The sequence below is a fragment of the Callospermophilus lateralis genome, chromosome 4, assembly GCF_048772815.1.
Source record: "Callospermophilus lateralis isolate mCalLat2 chromosome 4, mCalLat2.hap1, whole genome shotgun sequence".
NCBI classification, from domain to species: domain Eukaryota; kingdom Metazoa; phylum Chordata; class Mammalia; order Rodentia; family Sciuridae; genus Callospermophilus; species Callospermophilus lateralis.
The window spans coordinates 127,266,145-127,278,872 of NC_135308.1; the positions used below are offsets into that span (position 1 = coordinate 127,266,145).

General features: G+C 37.7%; 1 protein-coding gene across 1 annotated transcript in view; it reads right to left on the reverse strand.

Annotated features, from left to right (window-relative positions):
- Positions 1-451: 451 nt before the first annotated feature.
- The window catches only part of E2f7 (E2F transcription factor 7), a 39,694-nt gene continuing 27,417 nt past the window's right edge, over positions 452-12,728 (reverse strand). Inside the window, exons 7-12 of the mRNA XM_076853135.1 lie at positions 8,520-8,702; positions 7,966-8,038; positions 5,531-6,014; positions 4,215-4,470; positions 2,262-2,677; positions 452-622 (exon numbers count right to left, since the gene is read on the reverse strand). Of these exons, the coding sequence (XP_076709250.1) occupies positions 452-622; positions 2,262-2,677; positions 4,215-4,470; positions 5,531-6,014; positions 7,966-8,038; positions 8,520-8,702 (1,583 nt within the window). The remainder of the gene's footprint in view (positions 623-2,261; positions 2,678-4,214; positions 4,471-5,530; positions 6,015-7,965; positions 8,039-8,519; positions 8,703-12,728) is intronic.

Genomic DNA, 12,728 nt, shown 5'->3' on the forward strand with positions numbered 1-12,728 from the left:
AATACCATAGGATTCATAATTGAAGGCAGCTTCCTGATGAAGCTTAAGGAAGCAGTAGGTTTTTATAAACTGCAAAGTTCTCTCACCACAGATTTACTCATGTAAAGAATGCTCACCCTGGTTAAGTGCTGGACAGCCCTCCTTCAGAAAGCCACAAGGCTCCAGTAGCCTAATAGATCTGACTGCAGCAATCAGAGGATTTGAATCACAACCACGCCAGTCTATCTATCAGTGCTTTCACTGTGACACCACGCAGAGCCTGAACTCCAGCTGGTACTGAACGCACAGTTAATAATTAATAGATGCCCCATGATGTTGGGAAGTTAGCAGAACCAGTGGGTGAGAGGACCAAGGACACGAGCTGAGGGTGGGATGGTTCGTGTTCCACTTAGGACATCTCCTGTGACAGAGATTCAGGGGGTCAGATCCCACCCACTGCCAAGGTGTCAGGTTAGTCGGGCCCACCACTCGGGATTTCTAGTCTCCTCTGGGCTGAGCTGGTGTTTCGTGACTGATTTCTTTCTCTTCTCCTGAGGACAGGGTCTCCAAGGCTGCCAGGTGTCTTGAAAAATGTTTCACGATGTGTGCGTCGGGTACTCTTGGGGGTCACTGGAGCAGGTGACTGAATAAAAAGAGCAAAACCAAAAGTGAAATCAATCTAACAGTCTCTAGGCTGGGAGCCCTTTCCTGACCTGTGTCATGGCCCTGTGCAGGTATCCCCTCCTGTGCTTTCCTATCACAGGCTTCCAACTTGTGTTTTTCACAATCCTGGCCACAATTGGACATTAGGCTGACTTTTACTTTGAGTGCAGAAAGGCGGCCTACCAAAAGGTTCCAAGTGTGGTCAGGGTCTAGAGCCAGGGTCTAGTCTCCCATCCCTAGGTGGGTGACTTTGGGCATCTGTCTCTCAGTTCAGTGCAGTGAGGATGATAAAACCACCAACTTCAGAGATCTGGAAGAATTAACTGAGATGACCTTTGTAAAGAACACTGAAGTAGATAATAAGTGTACATGTGTGGTATTCATGTACTTGCTAAACTTATTATCATTCATGTGAAATGTTAAATATTTGTTCCTTTAATGTACCCTAAAAGGCAAAGAAGAAAAGCTTGTTTATTGCTATATCTTCACTGACTTGATCAGTGCCCAGCTTGTAACTGGTGATCAAAAAGGCCTGTTGGACTGGGAACACAGCTCAGTGGTAGATGCTTACTCAGCATACGTGAGGTCCAAGGTTCAATCCCCAGCATTGGGGGAAAAAAGTTTAAGTCATGCTATAATCATCTTATTTAAAAACCAACATGATTATTTCAATACCTAGCAAGCTTAAATAACTTGTCTAAAATAATTTTGGCCAAACATTACTTTTATGCCAGATGTAGTGGCGCATGCGTGTAATTCTAGTGGCTTGGGAGGCTAAGGTAGGAGGATGGCAAGTTCAAAGCCAACCTCAGCAAAGGCAAGGCACTGAAGAACTCAGTGAGACTCTTTCTCTAAATAAAATACAAAATACAAAATAGGGCTGAGGATGTGGCTCAGTGGTCAAGTGCCCCCGAGTTCAATCCCTGGTACCCTCCCCCAAAACCAAAATAAAACAACATTATTTTTTCTAGGAGAGTAAGTAATCACTCCAAAGAGATGTTTAATGACAACTACAAATGGCATTTGAGGGACAAATACAGTTCTGATGAACTTGTATGGATTAATATGTACATTTTTAGAGTATTTATATAGGTAGATATCTAGATATCACATTCTTGAAGAAATGATTGATGTTAAGAATCATTCATTCAGCATTGGCTGGGTCTATTTCTGCTCATCAAAGTGTCACCAACACTGATGACAACACTTAGAGTAAGCACTTGGAGCTCAAGAAATGACAAGAGTTAGTATCAAGTCTGTTTCCCTGGATTGTTTCTATACCTGAACGATTAAAATTTAAGATGGTTTTCTTAAATGCCCTAATGAAATAAAAGCCTGGAGATCACTGAAATCATCTAAGTATGTGGCATGCCTCAAAAATCTCCCCAACTATGCCTAAATAGGTTCCTTCTAATTCTAGGATACAGAATGACAACTGAAAAAATTACTTTTGTCTTGAAAATATAGGATCTCTTACCTTATATCTCATATATAATAAGCAGATAACTGTGGGTTCACAGTGGAAGCCAGTAACACCTCTGTCCTGTAACCATGTGGCTAAAGTGAAAGCTAACTAAATGTAGACACCCCACCACAGTGACAGAACCGTCAGGCTTCACCTGTTGTACTGCTGAGACTGGATGACCCATGTACACAGGAGAGTCAGGTTGGATGAGGTGGTGAGACCTTGACATCACTGGACTCAGGTTCAGAGAGGGCTGACTCTGAAGCTGAGGGTCTACAGAAGGAAGCGTAGAGGACTTTGGATTGATCATGGCTGCAGGGCTGAGAAGAAGATGTGCTGTAGATCCAAGGCCAGGCAAGCTGAAATTCACAGGTCCCGTATTTGGGAGAGTGCCAGGAGCAGAAGAAATCGGGCTGGGCATTGTGGGAGAATAGAGAACAGAAAAAGGGCCCAGAGTCGGAGATGGTAAGACCATACAAGGAACGCTGAAGGATGGCAGCTGACCTGAGGATGGTCCCATAGCATGGGGAGTTTGACTGCCAGATAAGAGCACATTGAAACCATTGATTCCTGAAACAAGAATAACAAAGTGAAGATCAACATGACATAAAGGTTCCACTCCTGCTGACATTCTTCATGGCTCTTTCAAATGGGAGTCCCTGATAAATCAGTGAATGGTGGAAGCTTCCCCCACTTGATCAGGTCAAATGCCTTCTCTTTGCTCGTCTAGCCCACATGGCTCCTTCACACTGGTGGCCAAGACTGCACCCCCACATTACTTGCATGACAATGCAGTTCATGCCTGTGGAAGGTTCTTAACGTGAGTACCACTGAACTCAAGGAGGAAAGTGAAACTTGGATGGGAAAAAGCATATTTTTAGGAATTTCTAACTGAAAATTTATCTTTCCCTCGATGATCACAGGCAACAAATACAACAGTATTTACAAAGATGTTCATATTTCTTTTTAGTTATTGTGATGATTTTAACTCATCACAACTTTGAAAAAAATGGCAATTTTAGACTTGCTACCAGTTCTTTTTATTGCTACAAATAATTTCAAAAATTATTTTTCTTCTTTATTTTAATATAATTGGCTCTTTGTAATTCTAGGTATTCAATTCTCTACATTTGTAAACATTTTGAAGAGAATCCACAGATCTCTCCAGGCTATACAATGGTCTATGACTGAGAAAAAGTACAAAATTCCTATGCTGGGATATAATTTTCATTCAGCATTGGCTGAATCTGTTTCTGCTAATCAAAGTGTCACCAACACTGATGACTGTGCTTAAAGTAAGCACTCAGAGCTCAAGAAACCACAAGTGGGTAATAGACTAATGCCTACCTAATCTGTTCTGGAAGGTCAGGTTTAAGCCACCAAGAAACCTAGAGAGTCAAGTCTCTGCATATACTTCTGTGCATGAAGAGGCTAGCTTTATCGTACAAAGAACATATCTTAAAAATTAAGTTCCTATTGTAATTCAGCTTTAATTCAAAACAGTAACAGCATCTGACTAAGTCTTTCTAAGTACCAGGCACTATTATTTTAGATCCTTTAGACTTATTATTAAATCTAATTCAATTTTCACAGTACTCTTATGAAACAGGTGCTATTATTACTGGTGTTTTACAGATAATGATGGCTGAATACTTAAGTTCTCTCAGATTATAAGTGGTTTTAAATGTCAAGCCCTCCAGATCACGAAGTATTCAGGACTTCTGGATACTCAAGAGACAGAACCTAGCTGCACACAATGGCCAACAAGTTCACACTATTACTCTTAACGAATGCCCAAATTCTGAAAATAAAATCTTTTAAATTTGTTTTGATTTTCAAACAAAAAAATTCTAACGAATTTTTTAAAAAATCATTTGCCCTGTTTTCCTATTGTCCTGCTGTTGGTGAAGCAGAGCAGCCTCATCCTTCATTTTATACATGAAGAAAACAGGAGGCTGAAAGTAAAATGGCAATAGGTAGCAGCCAAGAGGTAGCAGCCAAGTCAATGAACTTCTTTCTTTGGTCAGATGACACAAACAAAAATTTAAAAATTCAATTTATGATCCAAATCCCACAGGGACTCTTAAGACGTGATGACATCTCTTACCAGCTGGAGACTGCACATAAAGACACTGCAGCAAAGAGGGCTCTTTGGTGCTTTCATTTTCTTTTGAAGGCTTTTCAATATCTATATTTTTTGAAGGATTTCCACACTCAGCAGAAGTGAAGCAGTTTGCTGCAGCCTTTCCTGAAACCTCTTCTACAACAGGGAGTTGACTATTCACATGAGCATCTTCCAGGGGCATAGATCCCCTGTTTCCCGTTGACTTGGGAGACGTAAGTTCTGTGGAACCTGAGGATTTCTAAGCATAACCAAACCAGGAAGCAGAAAAGCAAGTCAAAATTCCAGTACTCAGTCTTATAATAGGTTTGTCAAAATACCTAATACAAAAACAAAAAAAGTACAACACAGCTGTGTGCCTCAATGACTGTGTATGTTCTTTTCATCCTATTTATAGGAATAGCGTGAAGATGGATGTAATGCCATGTCTATCTATAGACTTATGACTCCTCAGTTAGAAATGATAAAGATTTTGGTAATGGAAATCTGGCCCTGGTGTTTAGATTATGAAATAATTTTCTGAGCTGTTAACACAAAAAGGATGTTGATGCTGCAGTCTCATGTGGCCTTCTAAGAACTGTGGCCTGGCTCAAAGCCACATCAGTGGTCTAAGATGTGTTTGTCAGTCTTTCACTTTGGATCCGCAACCCCAAGCTATAAACAAAATTAGGAAAATTCATCCTGGCAAGAGCAGAAAAGAAAGGTTCATAATTAATGGAATGACTTCCATGCAGTGTGCCCAGCTGACTCCTGAAAACTGTTCTAAGGACAGTCCTTCTGCTTCATATTTTACTGGGCACATCTCATTAACCTCTGCATGGCTACTAAGTGGGGAATGTGGAAAGCTCATATTTTTGTTTTTTATTCATTTTGTAGCTATGCAAATGGACTCACTGGGCAGTAAAGAGAACCAACCAAGTATGGGCACAGCCAATCAGCTAGCACCCATGTTCCTCACTCTGAACTCAGCTGCATCCTGGACTGAGCTGATTATTGCAGGGATTCCAGCTTGATTTTTTTTTGTTAATCGCATATAAAAAGACTGGGAAGAAATATGCAAACAGGTTAGCAGTGATTGCACTATGGGTAAGTTAATGGATAGGTTGTTTTCTTCTTTCTTACGGTACTATTTTGTGGCAAGATTTTTGAGGGAGCCAGTTCAGAGTTTAATTATTGATATAAGTGACACATGAAATATCCTTATATTCCAGATTCTATTGGCTATTAGTACCTGTGTGTCTATATTAAGAAGCTCAGGGATAATGGGAAATCACCAGACACATCCACCCATATTCCTTTACCTTGGGCATGACAAGGGATAAGGGGCTATCTTCAAATTCCTGACTTTGTCTTTTAGCAGCGGGCTCATCCTCTTGCAGCTTCCTCTCTACACAGAGGCGCTTCTGAGCTGAGGGTGTGAATGAAGGCTCTAATGCAGCAGGGACTTCTGAGCTTCTGCTGTCTATTTCTGATGCAGAATCAGGAGACAGTCCCTCCTGCAAGCTCCCATACAGCATGAACAGTGAGGTGGAGGGCACATACACCAGGGGCTGCCCGGCAATTAGAGCAGGCTTCAAGCTCTCCATGTCAGAGGTTGGGGAAGTAAGCGGGACACCAACTTTTCCATTGAGACTATTCTGCATGGAGAAAGCCTGTAAGTCTGTTTGAGCAACAGAAAATACTTGGTGGGCTAAAGGATTAACACAATAGTCTGAGTCAACAGGAAGGACAGGGTTCAAGCTGCTTGCTGGAGGCACCACTCTCTTACTGGCAAAGGCTTTTGCCCTGTAATAAAAAGAAACATAAAGAGTACCATCAACTACCACATTCTACCAGCTCTTGACTCTTCACTTAAGAGAGCCCTACAAATCAGGAGTGAGGTACTGCTCAGGGTGGTGTTCAAATATACTCCCTGAGCTTACATTAGCTTTTCCCAAGGCAGAAGAGCAGGCACACTCTGCATGGATGGTTAGGGTTGGAGAGGGGTGCTGATGTGGGAAGAGCTGTTAGGGACTCTCAGATGATACTTTCATGACTGGCACAGTATTGAACATTTTATACAATTATTACAGTAGTAGCTACTCTTATTCTCCCCCAACCCCCCACCCGTTTTAATAGTGAGGAAAACTGAAACTCAGAGGTTTAATCAACCTGCCTAAGGCAACTTAGCTCTAAAGTGGTGAAGATGTGCATTATACCATGTTTGATGGCAAAGCTTGTGTTCTCAGTCACTCGAAGAGATCTTGGGCAGAGTTTGATTTAAAGAAAGAATTTGTCTCAAATTCAGTGTGAAACAAATGAAGTGGGCAGTGAGTAAGGAAATAAGGTTATTTACTAAATGATTACTTTGTCATTCTCATTTCACTCTTCTCAGTATTACTACAGAATTCAAGACAGTATATGTCCAAAGTTAAGATTCATTAATTTATGAGATTATAAGTGATGCTTCTGTCTCTAACATAAAAAACTCCAAATATTCAAAAGCATATTTGCATTGTTAATACATTTTTAGAAAGGGATGAGGGAAATTGTTCAAGAAATGGTAAACAAAAGATAGAGGTTTTTCTCCAGCCCTTCTGATGGAATTGCTAAGACCCACTTTGTCCACCTTCTTATCATCCATTTTATTGCTGGGAACAAAATGGAGCACTCAGGGCTGCAGAGATGAGAACATCTCTTTAGCCATAGTCTCCCTAAGTGAGGAATCCATATTACTCAGTTGAGAAACTCAACTAGCCCACATGGAGGGTATCAACCACCAACCAATCCCAGCCAGTTGCTTTAATCCCATCTCCACCAACATCACCACCACCTGCCCCCAGATGTTTTTTCTGTCATCTCTGTCTTTTGAGCAAGTCTTGCTGACTCTGTCTTACACTGATTTCCCTTCCTTTCAATCTCTAGCTGACCTGGCTTAGATCTGCACCCCAGCGGACCAGAACCAACACAAAGGCTTGTTCTGTGATCCGATCTCCTTTCAATCCCACCTACTCAAAGCAGCCAGAAGGTTCTTCTTTACTAAACCTGCAATAGTTCTTTACTATCTAGTGAATCCAAACTCTTCCACCTGAAGTTCAATGCTTCTTGCCAACCTGACCTATACCCAAGTTCTTCTTATGAATGAATGGTGTTTCCTTTTACTATTCTATTTGGACAAATCATGACAGTGAAACGAATCAGATTTTGTCCCTCTGCTTCCTAACCTTGGCTCAGATAAGACCTGGGAATTAGTAGACAAAGTTAGCTATAGTGATCACAAAGTGATTTATGGGATGAAGATGCATCATTTCCCAGTGTCATGTTAGTATAGTGACTTGTTTTTTTGTTTTATGTTTTTTTTTCCCCCCAGTATATTATCTTTTAATTTTGTCCCTACATCCTATCATAGCTTAGGGGATGAATTTTTCACACTTTCATGTCCCAGATGCTGTTTTGAAGTGATGGGTACAGAAATTCTTTTTTTTTTTTTTAAACTATTTTTTAGTTGTAGTTGGTCACAATACCTTTATTTTATTTGTTGACTTTTATGTGGTGTCAAGGATCAAACCCAGGGCCTTGTATGTGCTAGGTGAGCACTCTACTGCTGAGCCCACTACAATCCCAGCCCCAGGGCACAGCAATTCTAATAAAAATGATGATTTAAATTTTATCTTTTGATGAGTAGCATTTCAATTTTGTTAAAAATTAATAGTACAAAATAGATAGAATGTACTCTGAGTTTTTAAAGAGTACTTACTGTGAATTGTCTTCTATTTTCTGTCTGTAGACAGCTGCTAGACTTCCAATTTCTAAGGAATAGCCACCTGATCCTGAAAAGGAAAATGAAGATTTACAATAAGGGATTTATGCATACTAACTACATAAAACAGAATTTAATACTCATAGTTCAAGAATTATAAGACTATCTCAAATATGTTCTGGTTTTGATTCAGAAGGAAGTTTCCAGAAGCTAGCTATTAATGGTGAATTCAAATCTCATTAATAATTAGTAAGGAAATCAAACCAAATCAGTGCTATTTTGAATTTCTGAGATATATTGAATAGGTCTACTGTGGCAAACCAATTGATCAAGGCTGACCAGATCTATTTCAGGCATGGGGAAATGTCCATATACTGTGAAGTCAGCATCTCCTTTGCTGCCAATAATTATTGTACCTCAGGCAAATGAATAGCAGACTTCTGAAAAAACAGGCAAGATCTAGAGTCAGATCATTTTAGAATGCTAGCATGTGGGGAGGGCTACAATTACATGGTAACCGATGGATCCCATGGATCATGTAGGGCAGATACCTTGTTCTCTGCACGGGCTGCTGGGTTCTGAGCTCACTTTCCTCTGTATCCTCTCAGAAGTCTGAACTGTGTTAAAAGAACCATAACGAGCCAGCCTCTGTTTTGCACATACTTGAATCTTGCCATATGTTTCTCTTTTTAATTCTGGTAAGACAGATGCAGAAACATCCACTAGTTCTTCATCTAAATAAATGAGAATTGGTAGTGTTATTATACAGCTATAATTCAGGATAAGTTTAGTCCTTTGAAATGGCTTTGAACCTATAATTGAAATGAAGTTACCCTATAAATCAAAAACTAAGACAATTAAAGGAATTTTATAAGCCTTGTCTCAAACCCCAATTTCTTTCAATGTACTCATTTTTTTAAAGTTAGTGTATGACTATAAAGTAAGAATGAATCCATATATATTCTAAAATTATCTGAACTGCAACAAAAGTAGAGCAAGATGTTCTTTAACCCAAATTAGAACAGGCCTGACATTTTAACGCTCTGTTGGGGCAGAGAGTATCAAAGGAAAACCTGACCATGTTCAACCCAACATGCATATTTTCAGATTCACTTTTAAGATTAATTGAGATCAGCTCTTATGCCAAAGCTCTAGGGCAATGAGTAGCAGAATCTTTGTTTTCTATTGTACTTTATTATTTCTTTCTTATGCAGCAGGAGGCTCAGTTACTAAGTGACCAAAGGAATAAGGTCAACAGATTTTGTGGTTGAAATGCTGCAGAACAGTAAAGATAATAGAAGCCATTTTGTGCTTAAAGGGTCAGGATAGAACTTCTCATGTAGACTCTGGCAGTTATTCCTATTTGTCCAGGTAGTCATTTCTTCCTTGCTTGTTTTTTCTAAGCTTAAAATATGCCTATTTTAATTATAAAACTGATTTAACACACTGAAAAGTAAAGCAAGACTTACATTTTATAAAATGCCAACTTTCATGTTAAAGCAACTTTAAAATTGAAACAAAAGAAACTTTATCATTCTTGTTTTTAATATAACAAAAGCCCAATAAATGTTCCTTTTAGAAAATCAAATCACAGAACCATAAAGAAGAAAATTAGACCAAGTCAGAAACAGGGATCATATTTGCTCTCCATCCTGAATTGAATAAAAACATTTGACAAAATATATAAACAATGGCTTTTAGGACACTGGACATGAGACAGTGTCCCCTTAGGGACAGGTATAAGGTGAGTTCTATGACTGTCTTGAAGCCAGAGAAAAGACTGAGTACATTATGTGGAGACATTAAAGAAAAAAGTCTAAATCAAACATTTAGAGGTAAAATGCTGAAGATGAAAAAAGAAAAGTGAACTTGAAGATACAGAAAGAGAAACTGAAATGAAAGAGTTAAAAAGACTGAAAGACAATTTCAAGAAGCCAAATACAAGTGGAATTCTCAAGAACAGGAAATAGAAAGACAAAAAATATGTGAAGAAATAATAACTGGAAATTTGCCAGATTTGAAGAAAACTTTAAACCTGTAGATCCAAGAAGCTCAACAAACCCAAGAACATGAAACACAAAGTACATCAAGTCACACATCATCAAATTGTTTAAAGTCAGTCATAGACATAAATTTTAAAGCATTGACATATTATATACAGAAGAGGATGACAGCAGATTCTTTGTTAAATAATGCAAGCTAACAGACAGTGGGGCAAGTTCTTTAAAATGCTGAAAAGAAAAACTTTTGGGCTGGGGAGGCAGCTCAGTGGTGGAGCAGTTGCCTACCATATGTGCCCTGGGTTCAATCCCAAGCACCATAAAAGAAAAAGAACAAAAACCAAACCAAACCCCAGCACCAGAAAAGAAAAAGAACAAAACAAAACCCTTTAACCTAGCATCCTTTATCCAGTGAAAATATATTTCAGATCTAAAGGTGAACTAAAGATGTTTTCAGACATACAGCAGTTGGAAGAATTCTTTACTGGCAAATCAGTACTACAAAATGTTTTAAAAAGTCCATCAAACAGAAGAAAAATGATATAAATGGAAAATTACATCTACCAAAAGGTAAGATGTTTACTAGAAATGGTAGCTATAGGAAAAGATAAAACTGTTTTTATTAAAATAGTTTTAAAAGATGATCATCTATCTAAACTAAAATAATGCATGGTGGGGTTTATAATATACATAGGAGTAAAATGTTTGACAATAATAGCATAAAGGACAGTCAGGAAAAATGAAAGGTAAGGTTCTTATACATGTTGTATAATATCACTTGAAAACAGACTGTGATAAATGTATACAATGAACCCTAAAGCAGCCATTAAAATAATACTAAAGAGTTACAGCTGGGGCTCAGGTTGTGGACAGCACTAAAGTGCTCACCTAGCACAAACGAGGTCCTGGGTTCAATCCTCAGCACCACAAATAAATAAATAAAATAAAGGTATTGTGTCCAACTACAACTAAAAAACAAATATTAAAAAAAAGAGTTACAGCTAATAAGCCAACAAAGAAGTTAAAATGGAGACCAAAAAAAATAATAAATCCAAACGAAAATAAACAATGAGCAGATGGGACAAATTGAACACAAAAAGCAAGAAAATAGATTACAGATTAGGAATTGTATAACACGTGAATGGTCTAAATAATACAGAAAGCAGAAATTATCAGATTAGATTAAAAAATAAACAACAATACAGTGCCCACCAGAAACACCCTAAATGATATAAATTGCTTACAAGTAAAAGGATGAAGAATATATACTATGCTAATGAATGGAAAGCTGAAGTGATTATCTTACTATCAGATAAAGTAAATCTTAGGGCACAAATGTATCACCAGGAATAAAGAAGGTTATTTCATAATAATAAAAGAATTCATCATGAAGTTACAGCAATCCCAAATTCATAGAGCAGAACTTGATAGAACTGCAAGAATAGACAAATTTGCAATTATAATTACAGATCTCAATATCCATCTATCAATAATTGATAGAACAAGTAAAGAAATAATAAGAAAGGATATAAAAGAATTGGATAGCACTATCAACTAATCTGATCTAGTTATCATTTATAGAATATTCCACCCAATAACAATATACATGCTTTGTAAGTGTACACAAAATATTTACCAAGATGGATTATATGCCTCAAAAAATAAATCTCAATAAATTTAAAAGAATTCAAGCTATAAAAAGTATGTCTTCTAATCAAATGGAATGAAATCAATGAAAGATATTTGGGAAATTCCAGCACATTTGGAAACTAAAATGCATGTCTAAATAACTTGTGAAACTGAAGAAATTTAAAAAAAAATTTATTTGAAATTTAAAATGAAACCATATCAACTAAAGAAGTACTGAGAAGGAAACTTATATTACTAAAATGCCTCTTAGAAAAAAAGAAGATGTCAAGTTAAGAACTTCAGCTTTTACCTTAAGAATCCAGAATAAGAATAAGAAGAAAGGAAATAATAAAGAAATTACCTGAATAGCCCTATAGCTATTAAAGAAAAGTAATCTATAGCTAAAAACCTTCTTAGATAGAAAACCCCAGGGCCAAATGGCTTCATTGATAAATTTTACCAAATATTAAAGAAAAAAAAACACTAATTCTATAAAAATTCTATTTGGGATGGACTACTTTACAAAACAATGTCAGAGGCCAATATTATCATGATACCAAATAGATGAGCAGACTAGGACAATAGTTGGGAGAGTCCAGAAATGGTACTTTACATATATGGCCAATTTATCTTCAATAGAGGTTCAAAGTTTGGAAGAGAAAGGACAGTATTTTTTTTTTTCCCTTAAGAATTTAACCTTGGGGCTGGGGATGTGGCTCAAGCAGTAGCATGCTTGCCTGGCATACGTGTGGCCCGGGTTCGATCCTTAGCACCACATACAAACAAAGATGTTGTGTCCGCCAAATACTAAAAAATAAATATTAAAAAGTTCTCTATCTCCCTCTCTCTTTAAAAAAAAAAAAAAAGAATTTAACTTTTATTTTATTTGTTGTTGTTTATGTGATATGAAGGAATGAACCCAGGGCCTCACCAGTGCTAGGCAAGTGCTCTACCGCTGAGCCACAACCCCAGCTCCAGTTAGTCTTTTTTAATAAATGATGCTGACACAAGTAGATGCTTGTTTTTGAAGAACCTCTACTGTTTTTCATAATGATTAGTTTACTATCCCATCACTAGTTTAATGAGAGTCCTTTCTCTACATCCTTGCCAACATTTGTCTTTTTGATAATA